Raw genomic sequence first — 24,166 nt, forward strand, 5'->3', positions numbered from 1 at the left:
ACAGCATAAACGGAAGCAGATTGAATGTAATTGAGAGGTCAAGGATGAGGTGCTATGTTGAATTTTTGATAGCCAGGTGAAGTCGCAAACCAGACACCAATCTTCTACTTAATACTAAATTTATTTACAGAATGCAACATTACAGATGTCTGCCTCCTCCCTAACCAACACCCAGGTCCAGATTTTCACTCCGGTGTCCAGTGTACAGAGGTGGAAGAATGCCTGGCTTCACAATCCTGACCTCTAAAAATGTTTGCCCGAACTCAGATTTTCGGTCCATGGGGAGGACTACAATAAAAGTCGGGCAGATGACCCCAGAAGTAGTGGTTGGGCTGGATGACTCATGAACTTCTGAAAGAACATTTTGAGAAGTAGTTGGTCAACAGTGAAGTCCCTGTGCCTCGGAGGAGACATTATTGGCTTGTCAGGTGATGGTTCAAGCTGTAAATGTTGTCCAACTCTTAGCTGACCCTGGAACGGATGGCCCATCATGAGCTTTCCCTATTAAGAATAGTCATTGTTGTGGCCTAATCAAAGTGTACTCTACTGAACCACTGAAAGCATGGAGTGGATTTCAAGACACAGCCACGGAGATGGCATCGTCTGGCCACCATTGCCTAGTACACACATTATGCAGGCGTGTAGTTAGTTGCCAAGACTCAGTGGGTGGAATTTTCCGTTCTGTAGATTAAGTCCAGTGGCAGGAGCAGAGGTCCGGGTGACTTCTCCTGGAGAGCAGGGCAAGATTTTGCACTGTTCAGCTCATTAATTATGTATCCACGAGGAGCACATCGAATCTCATGGCAGGGCAGGCAGGAAGTGGCCTGCCCCAACATTACCTCATAGGCTCCAACGCCTGGGCACCATATTTAAATGGCACCCGGATAACTATTCACTCTGCTCCTGGACTAGTCCCACCCCTCGTCCCCTGTTCTGCCGCGGTCTCATCCTCCCCTGTGCCCAGCCTTGGTACACCTGGTGCTACAGGCAGTCAATATCTCAGTGATGGTGTGAATGGGAGGAGAAAGCAGCGTCTACTGACCTCAAAAGTCCAGGAAGAAGTCCACCTCGTCAGGTGCATGCCACTCATGTACAGTTGTGAAAGTGAACATTCTAAATTCCCACTGGCGGTGTGCTTAATTTGGAGGGGGAACAAGATTCTGGTGTGTTTGCCTTTAAATGAATATTCATGAGATGTAAATGGAGTCCCCGACATAGCTCCGGAGACACTCAACCCACCTTCATGCTGCCATGAAAGTCGAGAACAAGATTCCAAACTAATTTCCCGCCATCGGGAAACTGATTTTTGGCTTCCTGCCAAATCTTGCTCCCCACCCGTCATGATTCCCCCTGCTGGGAGAGTAGAAGATGGGTGGATGAATGATGAACAATGCTATGCTCGTTATCCCATCCACTTGCCCCCTTGTCACCCATCTATCAGGATCCGTCCACACTGTTGATCCCTGACCAGGTCCCTCAGCTGCACACTGTCACAGCATAACAGTGTGACCAAGAGGAAAGAGATCAGCAGGGCTGTCAGTGGTCACGAAGCACAGCATGCTACCGTGGAATCACAGCTGCAATATACATGGCGCCAAGTATTTGCACAGAGCCAGTTTCTCCACCACACCGTACCTGGCATCATTAAAATTCTGTGGTCCTGTAAAGGAAGGGCAATGGCACTATGTCATAATGCTCATTTGGAGAGCCGGTGCAGACACGATGGGCTGAATGGCCTCGTTCTGCGCCGTTAAAATTCTATGATTCTGTGATATGGTCAAAATGGTTAGTGTGTGTAAGGACACAAAAGTGAATGAGAGCATTGTAAACTGAATGGCTCTTGACTCTTTTCACCTTACATTTTTATTGATAGAATGTCATGCCCCATGCTTTTCTGTCCAGGACCTTCATGTTTTGGTGGAAGAGATCCAGAAGATTAGTCCAGTCCTCCACCCTCCTGGCTGCCATAATGCCTCTACAGCAACCAAGGTGGCCTGGATTCAAATAGTCTCCTGCTGCACTCACTGCTGCTGCCATCAGCGCTCATGAGTTTAGTGCAAAAAAAGGTTCAATGACCTGCTGCGTTCCAGCACAGTGAGTAGCTTGACTCATCCACACCTCCAAGGTAAGAGTCATATCTGCATGCAGCAGCTAAGGTGCGAGACATGGGCACATACCTCTGCTTCAGCATTGAGGCTTATATGTGTACGCAGCTCATGTAGAGATGCACAGAACACATGTGAATGAGCAGTGATACACAGATACAAGAGCAACATCTCTCCATGCACTATTGCACTATATATCAGGTTAACATAAATTCATTCTGTTGTTGCAATCAAGAAGGCGAAGAACAGCGTGGAGATGACCCAGACTGGGGATGGATCAGCCTGACTGAGACACACCCGTCCCATAGAACAGATGGCCATGGAGATTGCCAGGATGCCTGAAAAGCTGCTTGTTGGTGATGGTGAATCACCGTGAGCAGGTGATAAAGATAGTGTTGAAATCACCTTGGCACATGTTGATAATGATGGAGGTCATGTTGTTACTTTGCTGAATTCAATGGGACGTTAGCATGAGAGGGAGCACAACAATGGGGCTGCATCATAAGGGCAACACAAGCATGGTCAAGGCAATGGTGTGCATCACAGCATGCTTTCACTATGAGAAGTGCTATATCTAAATAACTCATTTTGTGTCTCACACAGGTCCCAGCTCTGCTCCCTCACCGCCCCCAGGCCAGACCATCCCTTGGACATCAAGAGGAGGAAGGGAAGTCCAAGGAGGCAGCATTACACCATGTTAGCCCACACTCCACTAACTCAGATAAAGCACAGTGGAGGGGTGTAGCGCACATGTAGAGTCAGTGGCACAGCGTGAAAATCACCGCACTTGAGTGCAGAAGGAAGTGTCAGAGTCAGATATCTGTGCACAGTTCCCATGTTGTAATTGCCATGTATTTCCAGATAGAAGAGAGTGTGCATTCCAGAATGGCAAACAGAAACATTAAGAACTTGTTTTTATGCAATACCTATTGTGGCTACAAGATTTCCCCAAATGCTTAGGGGTTAATTACATATTTTTTTGAAGTGTAGCCATTATTTTAATACAGGCAACTAATTTGCACACAAGGGCTCACAAATGACAATGAGATATTGATCTATTTTAGTGATGATGACTGAGTCGTAAATGTTGACCAGGACAGCAGGAGGATTTGTCTGCTCTTCTTCAAATAATGCCAAAGGATATTCTACATTCATTTTGGAGGAGAGAGGTGGTTTAAAAGGCCTTGTTCTAATCTCTCATTTGAAAGTCAACAAATTGCTGTTCTGCTTTGGATGCATATAGTTAGCTGTTTCAACACCATTCATGGTGTGCATGCCATCCATTTTTCTTTACTATGTGCACTAGTTCACACTTGTCCATATTAAATTTCATCTACTGTTGGTATCTCACTCAGTGATTCCCCATCATGCCCCAACACAAGCATGGTCAAGGCAATGGTGTGCATCACAGCATGCTTTCACTATGAGAAGTGCTCTTAATGCACTTTTATTTTGCTTTCCACAAAGTCAAATGTTCTTCAATCAAATTTGAGAATTGAACCTTCTCTCCAAAGTTTTTCTATCATGTAATAGTGGACAATATGATCAGCTTTCTCGGAAAGCTATCACCAGTACTCAATTTCTTAATACCATTTATTGAACTATTCAGCCCACTGGGTAACACTTAATTGTCCAATATTGCTGTCCTTATTTTGATACTTGTTTGTTCTTTTTAAAACATGATTTGCTATTTCCACTGCATTTAAGAAAACTTGTTCAGCACCTGAATCATCCAGTCAGCACCTCAATCATTCCAGTCCTGGGACAGCGCTGCAGGAGTTCCTCAGGATCATGTCCCTTCCTTCCATCATAAGGTCAGAAGTGGATAATTACACAACGTTCAACATCATTCTCGAATCCTCAGATGTCCATATGCAGTAAGGCCTGGACAACATTAGGGCTTGGGCAAATAACATTTTTTTAATTCATTTACGCGATGTGGGCGTCACTGGCTAGGCCAGCATTTATTGCCCACCCCTAATTGCCCTCGAGAAGGTGGTGGTGAGCTGCTTTCTTGAACTGCTGCAGTCCACGTGGTGTAGGTACACTCACTCTGCTGTTAGGGAGGGAGCTCCAGGATTTTGACCCAGCGACAATGAAGGAACGGCGATATATTTCCAAATCAGGATGGTGAGTGGCTTGGAAGGGAACTTCCAGGTGGTGGCATTCCCATGTATCTGCTGCCCTTGCCCTTCTAGATTGTAGCGGTCATGGGTTTGGAAGGTGCTGCCTAAGGAGCCTTGGTGAGTTTCTGCAGTGCAACTTGTAGATGGTACACATTGCTGCCACTGTTTGTCAGTGGTGGAGGGAGTGAATGTTTGTGGAAGGGGTCCCAATCAAGTGGGCTGCTTTGCCACACAAGTACCATGCAACAACCATCTCCAACAAGAGAGAATCCAAACATCTCCCCTTGACATTCAATGGCATTACTACACTGAATCTCCCACTATCAACATGCTGGAAGTTACCATTGACCAGAAACTAAACTGGACCAGCCATTTAAATACTGTGACTACATGAGCAGGTCAGAGGCTAGGAATTCTGAGAAGGGCAGCTCGTCTCCTGACACCCCAAAGCCTGCCACCACCTACAAAGCACAAATCAGGAGTGTGATGGAATACTCTTCACTTTCCTGGATGAGTGCAGCTTCAACAACAGTTAAGAAGCTTGATACTATCCAGGACAAAGCAGCCCGCTTGATTGGAATCCCATCCACCACCTCAAACATTCACTCCGTGCATCACCGAAGTATAGGGACAGCAACATGAATCATCTACAAGATACACTGCAGCAATTCATCAATGCTCTTTTGACAGCGTCTTTCAAACGTACGACTATTACCACTAGAAGGACAAGGGCAGCAGATGCATGGGAACACCGACATGTACGCTGGGATGCGGGGAGCCCACCTTCAGTATATAATCCAGCCCCAATTTTCAGAAAAGTGTATAGTACTAAAATTGCTATATAAATGCAAGTCAGTCTTTTTTTTTCCAATTTTGTGCGCTTCCAGCAAGAAATTTCACCCATCAGCAGTATCGACCAGTTTGCACAATGTTTGAAAAATACCCATACCATTGACTGGATTGTCCTGGAATTTTAAATACCACATTCTAGTTACCCTGTTTTATACTACAAAACTGCTGGCTGAGGGAGGCATGGGACAAACATGTTACAGAATACTGTTCCTCCTGTGATCATAAAATTCTATACAGTAACATTAAGAACGGAATAGCAAGGTGTGGATAAAATAAAATAAAGTGATCTAGTAGACAAACTGCAAATTTTTAAAAACTTTTTTTTTCAAATTTTCTTTATTTTAATTTAAACATTTTGCTTTCCTAATTATTGCTGTGCATCAGATGTCAGTCTTGCCCCAATATTAGCACTCTTGCCTCCGAGTCTGAAGATTGTGGTTATACTTCAAAAGTACTTCATTGATTGTGGAGCGCTTTCGAATATCCTGAGGTCATGAAAGGTACTATATAAATACAAGTTCTGTCTCTTTCTTTCTTATACCTTAGCTAATATAAAGCTGGTGCTGTACAAGGGTCTACCTTCAGAAGGCCAAGATGATCAGCTTAAACTGGAGTTGTATACAGACTTAATACTGCTTTGATGAGAGAAATATATCAAATTAATGCAAATTACCTGTGTGACCAGCCTATGAGTTAAGAAACACTGGGGCAATTTCATTTCAAGACCAATAGCAATTTGTAGATTTAATTGCTTGATTCAGAAAATACGAATGGGCCTGTCTGACATCAGTCTACTATTGGCCACTGGAAGTGATAAAACTACTTTGTTTAACATCCAGCATGTAAAAAGCAGCAGGAATTAGGAGCACCATGAGTAAAGTAACAATAAATGATGCAGTAAAACTTAAGTTTCTCAAACTCACACTGAACTAATTACTCAGGACACTTCAACTTCACACAAAAACCAAGGTGTCTGTGTTTGCAGCAATAACAACAAGAACTTATATTTATATATTGCCATTAATGTAATGAAACTTCCCAAGGTGTTTCACAGGAGCATTATAAAACAAGATACGGCGCCAAGTCACATAAGGAGATATTAGGTCAGATGGCCAAAAACTAAAAGGTAGGTTTTAGGGAATGTATTAACGGAGGTGGAGAAGCAGAGAGATGTAAGGAGGATATTCCAGAGCATAGGACCTAGGCAACTGAAGGCTCGGCCACCAATGGTGAAACGATTGATAAATACTCAAAGAACCAGAGGAATGCAAATATCTCGCATGGGTTGTGCAGTTGGAGGAGATTACAGAGATAGGGAGGGGTGAGGTCATGGTGGGATTTGAAAACAAGGAAGAAAATTTAAAAATCAAGATGCTGCTTGACCAAAACCAATATAGATCAGCAAACACAGGGGTGATGAGTGAACAGGACTTGATGCGAGTTAAGACACGGGCAGCAGAGATTTGGATGCGCTCAAGTTTAAGGAGAGTAGAATGTGGGAGGCCAGCCAGGAGTGTGTTAGATTAGTCAAATCGAGAGGTAACGAAGGCATGAATGAGGGTTTCAACAGCACATGCTGGGGCAGGGGCGAAGTCAGGTGATGTTATGGAGGTACATACGAACAAACAAATTAGGAGCAGAGGTAGGCCATTCAGCCCCTCGAGCCTACTCTGTCATTTGATAAGATCATGGCTGATCCAATTGCGACCTCTACTTTCCTGCCTATCCCCTACCACCTTTGACTCGCTTGTCAGGTAAGAATCGATCTAACTCGGCTTTAAAAATATTTAATGACCTGTCCCTACTGCTCTCTGGGGAAAAGAATTCCACAGACTGATGACCTACAGAGAGAAAAATATTCTCTCCCACAAGGGGAAACATCTTTTCAGCATCCACCCTGTCAAGTCCCCCTTAGATTTTAAATGTTTCAGTACAATCACTTCTAATGAATATAGACCCAACCTGTCCAACTTATCCTTGTAAGACAACCCTTCATTCCAGGAATCAGTTGAGTGAGCCTTCCCTGCACTGCTTCTATTGCAATTGCATCCTTAGATAAGACCAAGGCTGTACACAGTACTCCAGATATGGTCTCACCAATGTCCTGTACAACGAGTCAAAACTTCCATTTGCCTTCCAAATCACTTGCTACACCTTGTGATTCATGTACTAGAACACTCTGATCCCTCTGTACTCTCTCTCCATTTAAATAACATTCTGCCTTTCTATTTCTCCTACCAAAGTGGACAAGTTCACATTTTCCAGATTATACTCCATCTGCCATATATTTTCCCCACTCACATAACCTATCTACCTCCCTTTGCAGGCTCCTAATGTCCTATTCGCAACTTACTCTCCTACCTATCTTCATGTCATTAGCAAATTTAGCAACTGTGCATTTGGTCCCTTCTTCCAAGTCATTGATATAGATTGTAAATACACTCTTCCTCAAACCGAACGTAAAATTTAATCATGTTATGATCACTGCTACCTAGTAGCTCCTTTACTATGAGATCTACCTAGGGGCACCTTCAGAAGCTAATCATGGGATCAAATGTGGCACCGTGGTTGTAAACAGACTAGTTTAATCTCAGACTGTTTAGGGAGCAGATGGAGTTGGCAGCTAGGGAACAAAGTTTGGAGGTGGGACCAAAAACAACGGTTTCAGTCTTTCCAATATTTAATTGCAGAAAATTTTTGCTCATCCATTACTTGATGTCTGATAGGCAGTCTGATAATTTGGCAACAGCAGGGGAGTCAAGAGAGGTAGCGCTAAGGTAGAGTTGGGTGCTGTCAACAGGCTTGTGAAAACTAACGTTGTACTTTCAGATGATGTTGCCAAGGGACAATATGTAGATAAGAAATAGGAACAGCAGCAATGCAAGAAGAGGAAGAGAAGTCATTCCAAATGATACTCCGGTTACAATTAGATGAATAAGAATGGTGCCAGATGAGCAGTCCCACCCAGCTGGATGACAGTGAAGGTATTGGAGAGGATGGTGTAGTTAACTGTGTCAAAGGCTGCAAACAGGTGAAGGACGAAGAGGGAAAGTTTACCTTTGCCATAGTCTCATAGCATGACATTTGCCAATAACATAATTTAATAACATTACCTGTGTGTTGAGCAGTTCTTCACATTTCTGCATTTGATTATCTATGGTTGATTGAAGGTGTTTTCCACTTGCTTCTTGCTGCTGCTGCACAGCAGACTTTGTTAATGCCTTGAACAAAGAGAACAAGCCAAGTAAAACAGATTATATGTTCAAGCACACTATCATTTATTTTTTCAACTTATTCATTTTAAAAGACTAAAGAAAATACAATCACAATTAAATTTATATCTTTCAGAAAACATCTATTAGGGCATTTACTCTTTTGATTTGCAGGTTATTAATATAAAGTAATGAAATTCAGTCTCGTATTAATTGACCCAACTGAAGTTTCTGCATGCTTAATATCACAGTCAGCATTCCCATTTCAAAGACTGCTTCTTCTGAAAATCCAGACATATCACAAGCAGCTGGGAAGGTAGTGGGTTCACTTGACTAAAGTGGGCTCGATTTAGTGATCTAAAGGCAGACCACACAGGATGCAGGCAAATGAAAGCTGCTGAAGGAAGAACCACCAGACATATTTCACCAACTGACAAATACCACATCCTCTGCACATTCAATCTGCATGCTGTGAAATCCCATGGGACAGGATGATGCTAAAAACGTCAAGTCAAGTAAAAGCAGATGGAAATTCTGAGAAGCGGAGCATAAAAGGCAATAAGGCAGACACGCCATGGTGTGGGTGTGGTAGGACAACTATAGTATCCTATGCAAAACCATTCCAGGGCTCTGGTTTTGTGGGAAAAGAACTACAAGATGCTCCAAAAGGCAAGTGATCGAGTTGGACAGGTGTCCACAGATCATATTCTAATCCAAGTACATAACTTTGAAATGTGTAACTCCTTTCATCCCTTCTCCAGATTAAATTGCAATATTCTAATTTTGCAAAATGTAAAATTTAATGATTATTTTCCAATTTTTGAAAAGTTATTTGCTAATTAACATTTTTCATTGGACCACATTTCTTTTTTTCAAGAGTTTCGGTTATAAAACAACCCACAAATGTCAGGCTTCAATTTCTACTCAGAATGATGACAACATTTATTGACGAGGAAGAGATTAACAAAAGTAAATGTGGGTTCCGTTACAAAGGGAGATAGGGGAAATCATAATGGGGGCGGGGGGTAACAAAATCGCAGAGGCATGAAACAAATATTTTGTACCGGTCTTCATAGTGGAAGACACAAAAAATATTTCAGAAATAGTGGGGAACCAAGGATCTCGTGGAAATGAAGAATTACATAGGATATACAGCGTAGACAGGCCACTCGACCCAACCTGTCAATGCTGGTGTTTATGCTCCACTCTAATCTCCTCCTGTTTTCCTCATCTAACTATTAGCATCACTCTCTATTCCTTTCTACCTCACATGTTTATTTAGCCTCCCCTTAAATGCATTTATATTATTCACTTCAACCACTCCCTGTGCTGGTGAATTCTACATTCTCACCACTCTCTTGGTAAGGGAATATCTTCTGAATCCTCTATTTCATTTTTTTGGAGGCTTGATGGCCTCTAGTTTTGCTCTTCCCCACAAGTAGAAATATTCTGTGCCCACTCTAGCAAAATCTAAAGATATCTATTAGGTCATTCCTTTTCTCTTTTCAGGAGCAAAGAAACCCAGTTTGTTCATCCTTTCCTGACATGCATATGCCCACATTTCTGATATTATCCTTTCAAATCTCTTCTCGCATCCCCTTCAGTTCCTCTGTATCTTTTTTATATGGCAACAAGTGTGGTCTAACCAAGCTGTGATACAAATTTAGCATAACTTCTTTATTTTTCAATTCTATCCCTCTAGATACAAATCTGAGGGCTTGATTATTTTTTAATGGCCTTGTTAAGCTGTGCCACTACTTTTTTGTGATTTGTGTATTTATATTTCCAGATCTATTGCTCCTCTACCCATTTAGATTCTTATTTTCTATGTAATATGCAACCTCCTTATCTTTCTTGCCAAAATGTAATACCTCTCATTTATCTATGTTGAAATTCATTTGCCAATTATATTCCCATTATGCAACTTAGTTAATATCTTATAATTTGTTGCAGTTCTTCTAAGTATTGACTATTCCCTCCAATTTGATGTCATCTGCAAATTTAGAAATTGTGTTTTTGATTTGACAGTCTAAACCGTTCACATAAATTCTGAACACAGAATCCTAGCACTAATCCTTGTGGAACGCCACTTTCCACCACTGTGTATAAGTACCCTTTACCCCCCTCTCTTTTTCCTGCCTTGAAGCCAGCTAGTTCTCCTATTCTGCTGCTCGTCTCCTAATCCCTCATTCTCTGACCTTATTCATTAGTCTATATGGTACCTTATTGGAGGCTTTATGAAAATCTAGATAAATTACATCTCCTGCAAATGGTATGTCAGCCTTTATTACAAAGGGATAGAATTCTAAGAGTGAAGAAATCTTATTGCAATTGTATTGGGCCCTAGTGAGCCTACACTTGGAATACCTGTACAGTTTTGGCTTCCTTACATAAGGACGGTCATATCAGCCCTTGGAGGGAGTACAACAAAGTTTCCCCACACTAATTCTAGGGATATGGGGATTGTCCAAGAAGGAGAGATTGAAAAGGCTCGGCCTATGGTCTCTAGAGTTCAGAAAAATGAAAAGTGATCTCAGTGAAACATATAAATTTTTTAAGGGGCTTGATAAGCGTCATGACCACAGATCATAGCCCCGAATTACTTGCGGACATATCGAGCTTTTATTGAGTGTGCTTGTTTAAAAAAGGATATACAAGCAAAAGCTGGCTAGGGCCGTGAAGTAACCACTTGCTGGAAAATTCCTATGCAGATTACACTTGACCAACTAGCCCAGAGAATGGAATGTCGCACCTAAAAAGTTGTCAAGGCCTACTTCAGACAGGGAAACTTCAAAGGAAGAGATGCAATGCAAAAACTGAACTGCGATCTCCTGTGGTTGCGGAGATAATGAAGGCTGAATACCATCTCAGCAGGAATCACCTCCTGTCAGTTATATACCAGGCCGTGGACTTGGTGTGAGTTGAAAATAAAGCAGATCTGGACGAAAGACATGTTTGTTTTTCCCTTCCAGGAATATACAAGAAAAGGATTAAAAGCCAATTGCAACCCTGGTCTGTGTGCGCTAGTTTTGGCCTGGTGTGCAAGGGTGTGTTGTGAAGGTCACAGCTGAAGAACATCAACTAGGCATCCCTGCGCCTGCAGGTAAAAAAGTGCTCTCTCTCTGATTGGACTGGGGAACAGTATCTACAAGGGAAGGGATCCTTTTTAAATTAAACTTGTTGCAACCAACCAAGGAGGTTGAATAAAGAAGGAGAGCCTGTTCATCCCTCCTCACCCGGGAGTATAACAATTTGGGGCACCTCGTCCTAGTTCATAACAATTTGGGGGATCCTCACCCGGGGGCCAGTCGTAACAATTGGGTTGATGCTGGGAGAATGTTCCCCTTTTCAGGAGAGTCTAGAACTAGGGATCTGAGTCTCAGAATAAGGGGTTGGCCACTTAGGGCACAGATGATGAAAAATTTCTTCACTCAAAGGATTATGGATCTTTGGGATTCTCTACCCCTGTGGATGCTTAGTCATTAAATGTAATCAAAACAGAGGACAATAGGTTTTTGATACAACTGAAATTAAGGAATATGGAGATAGTGCCAGAAGTTAAACAATTTTAGAGCTTTTTTTTAAATATAAGAAACATGATCATTCTACACACAGCACAATGTATCTAGAACACGCCAGAAAACTTGCCTGTCATTTTGTGGAAATAGAAATCTTGCAAAATGCATCAATCCCAAAAGATTCTTTTTCTTTAAATTTCTAAGATAGTACAATTTGGGCAACGTGGCAACAGCACAGCTCTAATATTATTGTGCCACAAAATGGAACGATGCATGTTTGCAGCACTGATGACCTAAATAATACCAACCTCATGCCAATAAAGGGATGTTCCCAAGCCTTCACTTGGGCTGCTCTCATGGGCCTCTGCTACAGATCAGCATAATTGAAGGTGGCACAGAAAAACTACAAAAATATTCTCAAAATAATTTTTTTTCCCCCTATTCATGATACCAGCATTTTCAATCACTCAGACACGATAGCAGGAATCTGAACGGATGCATGATAGGCAGGGCCAAATATTTGGTCAAGGGGTCCTTCCACAAGCTCCCTGCCATCTGTTGCCATTTCTGTCAGATGTGGTGGCAGCAGTTGAACAGGTCTTCTCCAATGCAGTAGGGTATATTCAAATAGCACAATAACTCTCCAGCTTTACCCCCACAGTAATGGTAAGGGATTTACATTTTTAAAAGATCCCATAATTGCAATCTGGAGCTGCATCTGTTTTTTTTAATTATTTGAAACTATTTGATCCTCCTTTCAAACTGCTTCTGAGCAGCTAGCCTGTTCCACTCTTGTAGCCAAGAAGCCTGCAGCAGTCAATTTCCTCACTTGCAACCCCTAAGGCAAGTTCCCCAATTGAAGCAGGAATGCCACAGGGAACCCACCAAAATTATGTTCATTAGGCTGGCCCACAAAAATCCACTAGGATCAGCAGCAGAGGATTTGATTGGCACAGAGTGGAAAATGATCCTTTATGTATTAGTGTTCTTTGAAAGTTATTATTAACACCAATCTGAAAGACAAAATCATACTGCACCTTTTAATAAAAAGAGCAATGCTATCAGGTTCCAAAAAAATTGAAAAGCAAAACTTGTATGGACTATTGGGAGGAATTATAAATTGTGCCTAATATTCTAGAGAAAATGAAAAGTAAACAGAACTATTTAAACAGCTAAAAAGATTATTCCCACTTAATATATCCCTAAATGTGCAACAGTACAATTAGAACAAGATTTTACAAAAACAAAAAAAAAACAATGAAACAACTGAGATAAGTCAAGATCTCATGGTCCATAATGCAGAACATTACCAAGATAGAAACGTTAGATCAAAGACTAGGTTAAACCAAGAAGTGATGTATCAAGCAGGGTTTCAAAACTTTAGATTATAGAAGTCAGAGAAGTAATTGTAAGCAATCTATTTTCTGAGGTGCAGAGAACGAGTCAGAGTAGAACACAGAAGATATTGTATTTAGGCCTTCGGAAGAACTAAAGCAGGAAGTCAGGTTGCTAGCTCCAATAATTGTATGTTGAGGAAGAATGAATCTGAAGCTAGCCTGTACCTTAAAACAGGTTTATTTCCAAGGCAGCAAAACAACACTCTCCCAGTTCCACCTTCCCTCAGTGTTCCAGCTATAGGTGCACCAATGGCTGCGGGGGTGGGGAGGAAGGTTCTAGACTATAAGGCTTTGTCAATGAGGTTTTAAAGAGAGACCTGCAGACAGTTCTGGAACAGCGTGACGAAGTCTACGAGAAAATTGCTTAGTATCTCCAGCTGAAGAATGTCACCGAATGGTTACTGGAGTCAGAGAGCAAGGAACTGAAATCAGGGGTCGATCTGGGCTGTAACTTCTACATGCAGGCCAAAGTGCCTGACAAGTCGATGATTTTCGTATCAGCGGGGTATGGATTCTTCGTTGAGCTCAAATTTCCTGAAGCGCTGAGCTTTATCGAGAGGAAGTCCCTTCAGCTGACTGAGTTGACAGAGAAGCTGTCGAAAGACTCAGCCAAGGTTAAGGGCAACATCCGAACGGTGTTGGAAGCTCTCTGTAAACTCCAGGGGTTCACGGATTTATCGGTGGAGAAATATTCCGAAGGAGCCTGGCCTCGAGTGGAGGAAGAGGCCAAGAGTGGAGTGGAGGCCGGAGAACACAGCTGAACAGCTTTCAATGTGCATATGATTCTGTAAAATAGAACGACAACGTAGGAGGTGGCAAGGGGGCTTTGTAACTTCTGCAATACCCTCTGTTTAAATATTTATAAAAATCAAAAGAAAAACCCATCACCTCTTTAACAATGCAACTGTCATAAAACCTTTACAATGTAATTGCCATTTAACAAAGTGATTGCCGCTGGACCTTAACAATGTTGTTAATAAGACACTGACAAAGATCAATAATCAGAATACTACTGGCAAATAGAGAAAAATCAGAAAAACTTCATGAAAAGTTAAAATGGTTAAAAGGACACAGTAAAATTAGCTACAAAAGAGATGATCAGGATTTCTGGAGCACCTTTTTTTAAAATTCTGTACATGGGATGTGGGCGTCGTTGGCTAGACCAGCATTTATTGCCCATCCCTAATTGCCCTCGAGAAGGTAGTGATGAGTGACCTTCTTGAACTGCTGCAGTCCATGTGGTGTAGATACCCCCACAGTGCTGTAAGGGAGTTCCAGGATTTTGACAAAGCAACAGTGATGGAACGGCGATATATTTATAAGTCAGAATGGTTCCCATGTGTCTGCTGCCCTTGTCCTTCTAGATGATAGCAGTCATGGGTTTGGAAGGTGCTGTCTAAGGAGGCTTGGTGAGTTCCTGCAGTGCATCTGGTAGATGGTACACACTGCTGCTACTTTGCTTCAGTGGTGGAGGGAGTGAATGTCTGTGGATGGGGTGCAAATCAAGCAGACTGCTTTGTCCTGGATGGTGTCAAGCTTCTTGAGTTTTGTTGGAGCTGCACTGATCCAGGTAAGTGCATAGTATTCCATCACACTCCTGTCTTGTGCCTTGTAGAAGATGGGCAGACTTTGGGGAGTCAGGAAGTGAGTTACTCATCGCAGGATTCCTAGCCTCTAACCTGTTCTTGCAGCCACAGTATTTATATGGCTCACCCAGTTCAGTTTCTGGTCAATGGTAACCCCCAGGGTGTTGATAGTAGGGGATTCAGTGATGGTAATGCCACTGAACGTGGACATGGACTGCTTCAGTATCTGAGGAGTCATGAGTGGTACTAAACATTGTGCAATCATCAGCGAACATCCCCACATCTGACCTTATGATGGAGGGAAGGTCATTGAAGTTCTCTGGCTTATCTCTACAACCCTTCTTAAATAGCAGAACCACATTAGCTGTTCTCCAGTCCTCTGGCATCTCCCCCGTGGCCACAGAGGAATTAAAAATTTGGGTCAGAGCCCATGCGATCTCCTCCCTTGCCTCCCTCAGCAGTCTGGGACACAAATCATCCAGACCTAGAGATTTGTCCACTTTTAAGCCTGCCAACACCTCCAATACCTTGACACTCCCTATCTCAATTTGCTTAAGAACCTCGCAGTCTCTCTCCCAGAGTTCAATACCTTCATCCTCATTCTCTTGGGTGAAGATGGATGTGAAGTATTCATTCAACACTCTAGCAATGTCCTCTGGCTCCAACCATAGATTGCTCCCTTGGTCCCTTTTGGGCCCTACTCTTTCCCTGGTTATCCTCTTCCCATTGATATATTTATAGAAAATCTTGGGATTTTCCCTATTTTTACCAGCCAGAGCTTTCTCATATCCCCTCTTTGCTCTCCTAATTGCTTTCTTAAGCTCTACCCTGCACCATCTGTACTCCACTAATGCCTCTCCTGATTTGCTTCTCTTGTACCTGCTAAAAGCCTCTCTTTTCCTTCTCATCGTAACCTGAATATCTCTGGTCATCCATGGTTCTCTGGGTTTGTTACTCCTTCCTATCACTCTAGAGGGAACATGTCATGCCTGTACCCTCCCCATTTCCTTTTTGAACACTCCCCACTGCTACTCTGTAGATTTCCCCACAAGTAACTGTTCCCAGTCTACCTTGGTCAGATCCTGCCTTATTTTACTAAAATCCACTCTCCCCCAGTCCAAAACATTTTTTTGCAACTTGTCGATTTCTTTGTCCATAACAAACTTAAACTGTACCATGTTGTGGTCACTATCACTAAAATGCTCGCCCACCACCACCTCAGCTACCTGTCCGGCTTCATTCCCCAGAATTAGGTCCAGCACTGCGCCGTCCCTTGTTGGACCCTCTACATATTGACCTAAAACGTTCTCCTGTACACATTTCAAGAACTCCATTCCATCCAAGCCCTTAACACTATGTCTATCCCAATTGATGTTGGGAAAGTTGAAATCACCTAATATAATTTCCCTAATGTTATTGTTTTTACACACCTCACAAATTGTGCACATATTTGCTCCTCAATTTCCCACTGACTATCTGGGGGCCTATAATAAACACCTAACAATGTGGCTGCCCCTTTTTTTTATTCCTAAGCTCTACCCACAAAGCTCCATTCAATGCCCCCTCCAAGATATCATCCCTCCTTACAGCAGTAACTGACTCCTTAACTAATAATGCAACGCCTCCTCCTCTTTTACCCCCTTCCCTGTCTCACCTGAAGATTCTATATCCCGGAATGTTGAGCTGCCAATCCTGCCCTTCCCTCAAACAGTGATGGCTACTATAATCACAATTCCATGTGTCAATCCTCACCCTTAACTCATCCGTTTTATGTGTAATACTCCTGGCATTAAATTAGAGGCCATCCAGCCTTGCCTTACTCCCATGAAGCTTAATGCAGCTGTACTCCCTCTGACTTGATTGTTTTACTGTATTATGATGTGTCCCTATTCTGCTAACATTCTGTGTCCCCTCCCCCTGCCGAATGAATTTAAACTCCTCCCAACAGCACTAGCAAACCCACCCGCAAGGATGTTAGTCCCACTCTGGTTCAGATGTAGACAATCCCACTTGTACAGGTCCCACCTTCCCCAGAAACGGTTCCAGTGATCCAAGAATCTAAAACCCTCCCTCCTGCACCAACTCTTAAGCCACGTGTACATCTGCGCTATTCTATTTCTGAGCTCGCTAGCACATGGCACTGGGAGTAATCCAGAGATTACAACCCAAGAGGTCTTGCTTTTTAGTCTACTACCTAACTCCCTGAATTCTTGATGCAAGACCTCATCCCTCTTTCTACCTATGTCATTGGTAGAAATGTACCATGACCTCTGCCTTATCACCCTCCCACTTCAGGATGCCCTGCAGCCGTTCAGTGATATGCAGTGACTGGCACCAGGGAGGCAACACACCATCCTGGAGTCACGTTGACAGCTACAGTAGCGCCTATCTGTTCCCCTGACTATAGAATCCCCTATTACTATTGCTCTTCCTCCCCTCCTGTACAGACAGGCTGCTTGTGGTGCCAGAAGCTTGGCTCTGTCCGCACTCCCTGGAGGAACCAGCACCCTCATCAGCGTCCAAAATGGAATACCGATTTGCGAGTGGGACCCCAGGGAACTCCTGAACTACCTGCCTGTTTCTCTTGGACTGCCTGGTGGTCACCCATTCCCTTCCTTCCTCAAGTCCCTTCATCTTCGGTGTGACCACCTCTCTAAACGTGCTATCCACGATGCTCTCAGACTCGCGGATGCTCCACAGTATCCCCAGCCACCGTTCCAGCTCTGAAACCCGAGCTTCCAGGAGCTGCAGCTGGACACACTTCCTGCACACATGCTGGTCCCAGGCACTGGAAATGTCTCCGGCTTCCCACATGGAGCATGAGGAGCACACCACGGCTTTGAGCGCTCCTGCCATGACTTATCCCTTTAAATTAAGCCTTTTAAGTCAATTACTCTAGGTCCCTTCTTTCCTGATCCTCATTACTGTAGAACATACAAACTATAAACCACAAAAAGACCTTAGACTATAAGCAATTAAAGTAGTAAATACCTTACCCACTACTTACCAGTGATTCCTTTCCCTTGTAGCCTCTACTGCTGCAGCAGGGCAAGACCCATGCTCTGAAGATTTAAGAAGTTGGATAGCAAGGAAAAATGCAAAGAGCACCTCGTCCCCTATACACCAAATTCCCGCTTTGCACCAAATTGCCAATACCCACACAGGATGTGCTCTCTCCCCTGTTCGTGTGCAAGCACACTCACACCAAGGTTACCAATCTCATGTCAAATCAGGAGTAATTCTGACCTTTGGTTCCATGTCCACCTTTAATTACGTTGTAACAACCATGATCATTCCGTTTATGGCTAGTACTGCCGGCACAGAGAAATCTTCAACTCATCACCATGCTGAACTGGATATGGCCCAGGTGACAGGTGAAAAAGCATCTAACCCAACTTGTCCATCTTTAAAAAATGCTGAACTTTAAAAATGTTTCATGATGTCACACAGTGAACATTACAATCACTGTGCACAACAAGGTTTAATTAGAAAATTAATTTGGAACTTACTCTTGCTTGATTGTAGTTACTCGCTTACTTTTCAGATACATTAGGTAATTTTGAAATAAAAATGTCTATAATATAGATAGATAAGAATTTATAATCAGCAAACTCAATTACTTACCAAAATAGTCAGTTTGCCAAATCACTTATGGAGGGAAAAAAAACATGACTCATAAAACTATGTTTGCGTACCAGTGTACTTTCATAAGAATGTCTGTTCACTCACTGTACATTTTGGTAGTTCACCAAACTGGTATGCAACTATATTTTATTTTACATCATAACCCATACATTAAGTAATAATAATATTTTTAAAAACAGCTTTCATTATTTCTTCCAACATCTTTTCAGAATGTCATGAAGTGTAAAAGCAACCATTCTGCTTCCAGTTATGCACTGTGAAACAGTACCAAAAACCACAAGAAGTTGCTAGATTTTGCTAAGTAGCAGGCAAAGCAGTAGCATAAAGCTAAAGGTGATCCATAATTTGAATCACCTGGAAGCTGCCAGAAATTAATTTTCCAGGGTGACTTAGCAATTTTGCTAAGACTCAAAGATATAATACAGATTTTACTGTTTGTAATCTATTTAATCTTGGGAAGATCAAAATTAGTCCATCAACTGACTAAATCAACACTGAAACCACCAATATATACATACGGACTTCTTTTATTTTTTTTGTTCCGCTAAATTGGCAACCTCACTCAGGGTAGAGAAGATGGTTGATGTAGGAAACATGAGATTCTAACTGATGCACAGAGGATGCTTTTTCAAGGCTGATGTTAAAAAACATCATTCAGGGCAAAGTAATGGGAGCTTTAATCTGCATGTAACTCATGTTAAAGCTGATCCAGTTCAAGTGTGTGTTGACACTGGACTCCAATAATCAGTACCAACACTTGTTCACTTCAAGCAGCACAGAAATTCTTGCCAATAAATGAACAATAGCATGACAAATAATGTCATTCTAAGAACTCTCAGCTAATTTCCTATTGTCCTTACATGCGTTACTCTTCTATTGGACATTCTTAATACTGTTTCATAATCACTTAAAAGGTTTTCTTTGAAATTAAGTATTGGCCATAATTGTAAACATTTTCTCCGGCACACAAATCTGATGAATTTTTAATATTAACACATGCATTTCATTTTTTTGCTGTATCTCAAGATGCACACTCTTGGTTTACAATGAAAACTTCACAAAGTATGTAGTACACTCCCTGGCAATTACTTTGAAAAACATATGTCAAAATTGACAGATATAATTTAATCCATAGAGCAAGAGAAAAAAGATCATGGGCAGAATTTTATGTATGACGTGCAGGTGGCGGAGCCCGCACGTCAGCGCTTAAAATGTCATGCGCTGAGGTCGGGCGAGCGTCCCGACATTAGCGCATGGCATCATGATATTTAGCTGGGCGGGCGCATGATGAAGCGCCCGCCATTAATTAAAGGCCTTGTTAAGGCCCTTAACTCAGCAATCGACGCTGATTTTGAGGAGCCCGTGCGATCTTCGCCTCGGCAGACGGACACAACGGGCAGACGGGTAACTGAATTTTTAACAAACCTCATCCACGGGCGGGATATGTAGGCTCAGAGAGGTTGTTAATGTTTTATCTGAAGTATTTATTGCAGAAAGTGTTTTAAACTTGCCTGTGTGATTGTTAGCAGTTCAGATCGATTTCCAACAGCTTTCTCTGTGCTTTGAATCTTCAGCTCACCAGTCTGCAGACAGTAATCTTTATCGGGCCTGCAGCTTTCCGAAGGCCTCTATTTAGCTTGGGGGTATGGGTTCTGACATCTCCACCGGAGGCAGCTCCTCTGAGGACGAAGGGAGGGGTAGAATAAGGAGGAGGCCCGGACTGGACAATCAGCTTCCAGGGGAGCTACCTTTGGGAGGCCAGGCGCAGGCACAAAGGGCGCAGTGCCAAGAGGTTGTCCAAGGTGGAAGGGGCTGCAGAAAACTCCACTATCCTGCTGCCAGGGTATACAGGCGGCGAAGCAGCTATCTCAATATGACTGAGGGGCACTGCCGAAGAAGGCTCCGACTGTTAAGGGGGACAGTGAACTATATCTGTCAGATGATTGGCCCTGAGATCTCCCCTAACTGTGTGGGTGGACACCCCATGCCAGCGGCTCTGAAGGTCACAGTTGCCCTCCACTTATATGCATCTGGCTCCTTCTAGGACTCGGTGGGTGATCTTTGCGGTGTCTCCCAATCAGCTCTCCACACTTGTGTCAAGCAGGTTACAGACTTTCTGTTCAGATGGTCATTGACCTTCATCCACTTCCGCTGCGACCAGGCAAGTCAGGCACAGCGAGCCAGAGGCTTTGCAGCCATTGCTGCAAACCCCCGCGTCCAGGGTACAATAGACTGTACACATGTGGCCATCAAGGCGCCAGCAGGTGAGCCCGGTGCCTTCGTCAACAGGAAGGACTTCCGCTCCATGAACGTGCAGATAGTGTGTGATCACAGGATGCAGATTCTGCACGTTTGAGCAAGGTACCCAGGCAGCTCCCACGATGCCTACATCCTCAGACACTCCCAGGTGCCGGGGCTCTTCAGTGCTCTGGCTCGGCTGGATGGTTGGCTGGTGGGTGACAAGGGCTATCCCCTCAGAAGGTGGCTCATGACACCTCTCCGCCATCCAAGAACAGAAGCTGTAAAGTACTACAATAGGAGCCACGGCACCACAAGGGCTGTGGTGGAGAGAGCCATCAGTCTTCTCAAGATGCGCTTCCATTCCCTGGACCGCTCAGGGGGCGCACTCCAGTACCCCTCAGATCTCGTCTCTGTGACAGTGGTAGCATGCTGCGCTCTGCACAATCTTGTGCTGAAAAGGGGGGATGCAGTTGACGATGAAGACCTTGACGCCCTGGATGAGGCTGCACATGATGAATCCAGCAGTGGCTCAGAGGATGAAGAAGCACAGGGCAATGATGAGGGGCAGCATACCGAACTGCTACTACACCAAGGAGGCAGGGACATCTGGGACACTTTAATTCAACGAACCTTCAGCTAGCTCCACACACATGGATCTGCAGGACAAGCATTGCCTGGCGCTTCCACACGTGGCACTTAGGTGCTATATCTTCCACCTCATCAGCTGCAACTAAGGGCTTAGTACAGAAACATCAATGTCCACTCAAACATTCATGAGACGTCTGTGAAATATACAGATGCAGCACAAAGGAAACACCCTCAGCCATGGTCAGAAAAGTGGACTTCATTGCCACCAAAATAAACAACAAACGTCACTCTGATGCAGTTAATGAAACATTCCGTAGTCTAGGGCCAACACAAAATCACTAGTGACAAACCCGTGGAGTGCCTAACGTGCCTTCTGCTTACGTTGGCGGGTGTTACGTCTTGGTGCCGCACCATTGCGCGGAGTGGCTTGTGGGACAGCCTGCTAACTCTGCTGCCCTGTTGGCCTCGATGACCTTGGTGGCTGTCCTCTGGCCCGTGGAGCCAGTGCTGGCCCTGCCTGGGAGGGAGTGGCCAGTTCCAGAATTGGCACCTCCCCAGTTGTCGCAGCCTCAACGGATGCAACGGTCACTGGCAGAGGGGCGGAGGAGCTGCTGCCCTCATCCGGAGCGCCCTGAGAGGAGCTCGCAGCAACGACAGGCAGCTGCTACACCAACGTGAGGTCACATTGGACCTCCCTGCTCACCGCAGATGGATGGGCACCAAGCTGCGACACGTGGTGCCCAGAACATCTCCCACATTGCCAATGACCACCTGTGGACATTAGCGCTGTGAGGGCTTGCAGGTCAGAGCGTAACCCAATCAGATGATTCTCAATCTGTTGGAAGCCCCACTCCATGAGAGTCGCCAATCTCTCAAAGGAGGAAGCCTGAAGCTCTATCCTGAGGTTCATGCCATCACTGACACTCTGCCTGGATTCCTCCACCACAGAGACCAAGTGAAGCACACCCTCATGCAACCCTGCCAGACGCTCCCGCGCACCCTGCCGCTTGTCCTGCAGCTGCTGCATGGCTGACATCTCCAGAGGCATATCATCACTGCCCAACTCAACATGTGCCTGGTCCCCTGCAGTCCTCCGGCTGCTGGCGCCATTGGCATTCTCTGTCCGTGCCATCTCCTCCAGCAATTGTGAAGTGCCCTCTCCAATGTGCCCCGGGACACTAGCCGACGTCATAATCCTCACCGATGTGGTAGTCACTGTGCTGGTGCCTGGCTCGCTGAAAGGATGTGACGCAAGTTGCAAGTGATGCCCCTCAGGTGTGGAGGGGGGGCTCTGGACTTGTTCCTGGCGGCCATGCGGTGGTGATGCTGAAATTAACAACAAGGTCAGTGCATCAGTTAGCGTTCAATCAGTAACACCATTCATCCCTTTCTCCCCCAGGTTCATAATGCGCTCAACCTTCAAGAACCTAAGGAGACGTACATTGGCGGGGTGGTAAATTGTCAAGTGGAGGCCCAAACATTACACGCGCATACAGACAGCCTAGTCAGATGGCCTAAGGAATGCCATATGGAATGTTATGTGGATAAGTGTGTGGTTAAGCACTTGGGCAAGACAAACAAGGTACGGGAGTACATGAGTAATTGTAGGACTGTGGAAAGTCACGACGATTACAGGGACCTCGCTGGGCAGACCCGTTAAGGTTGCAGAACGGGAACATAAGGCGTTTTACAAGGTCAAAGCCAGACTTGCCTTTATTAGCCGAGGAATAGAATGTAGGAAAAGGGAGGTCATTTGCAAGTGCAGAAAACACTGTCGAGGCCACATCTACACTTTCTGTGTTCAGTTGTGACCTGCGTTTCATGGGAGGGATGGCACTGGAGTGGGGAGAGTGCAGAGGTTCCTGACCTGGATGCATGCTGGCATGGAGAGTTAGAGTGATGAGGAAACATTGCAAACACTTGCGACATTTGCCGTGGAGCACAGGAGATTGACAGGTCACATTATTGACCTTCATACCGTTATGAGGGGCATAGAATGGGTGGACAGAAGGCAACATTTCCCCTTCGCACAGGGATGACTAACATGGTGGCATTTATTTAAGTTGAGTGCCATGAGGTTGACAGGTGAGGTGCTGAGGACCTTTTGGACAGAATAATGTGGGACCCACTGGCTGAAAGGGTGGTGGAGGTACAAACCCTCCTAAGATGCAATAAGTCTTTGGATGTGCAGCAGCGATGCCATGGCATGTTAGGCCATGGGGATAGTGGTCACAAGTGGGATAAGGCGACTTTGGAAGGTGCTAGAGACGCGCATCCTCAAGGGGACGAGGGACCTTTGTGTATGACCCACACGTCTGACTGTATCAGTCTGTGAATGAGCAGTACTGCTGCGTTAACGATTGCAGCAATCATCAGTGCTTTGGGTGGTGGGCAGACAGGATGGATGGGACTGTGGCCCTCAAATACCTGGCCACTGCACTCCAGCCTCGCTGACCTGGCCGCTTGCCTCCTCCCCAGCTCCATGACCTGCTCCTCATGCGTGGTTAGGTGCTGCAGCACAGTGTGCCCACCACCAGTCAGCAAATGCTCCCGGCTATTGTGCTCTGTTTTTGCCTGCAGAACAGAGAAGAGTATTTATTGGGGCTGATCGCTCATGTACTCTGCACGCTCACGCCGCACCCCAACCACAGTGGCCCATCTGAGGCCTCCAGCAGCTCCTGTCCACACTACTGGTGATCAGTTACCAGAAGATAGTATGGCTGCTTCCAACCCCCTCCCCCAACGGCCACCTTGGACACATTCGGTGTCCATCACTTTGAATAACACACGGGTCTTCGCGCCCATGGCAAGGAGGCGCAATTAGGTGCGGCACTGAGGCCGGCAGATGGCTCTTGGCCACGACACCCTGAGGCTCCCCTTCCACCATCTCATCACC

At 44.5% G+C, this 24,166-nt stretch overlaps 1 protein-coding gene across 4 annotated transcripts in view; it reads right to left on the bottom strand.

Annotated features, from left to right (window-relative positions):
- Positions 1 to 24,166, bottom strand: part of LOC144696609 (coiled-coil domain-containing protein 91-like) — a 177,011-nt gene that overhangs the window by 60,867 nt on the left and 91,978 nt on the right. For all 4 annotated transcript variants that reach the window (XM_078568120.1, XM_078568117.1, XM_078568118.1 and 1 more), the window contains exon 8: positions 8,197 to 8,304. In XM_078568120.1, the coding sequence (XP_078424246.1) occupies positions 8,197 to 8,304 (108 nt within the window). The remainder of the gene's footprint in view (positions 1 to 8,196; positions 8,305 to 24,166) is intronic.

Source organism: Cetorhinus maximus, chromosome 22, assembly GCF_964194155.1.
Source record: "Cetorhinus maximus chromosome 22, sCetMax3.hap1.1, whole genome shotgun sequence".
NCBI lineage: Eukaryota > Metazoa > Chordata > Chondrichthyes > Lamniformes > Cetorhinidae > Cetorhinus > Cetorhinus maximus.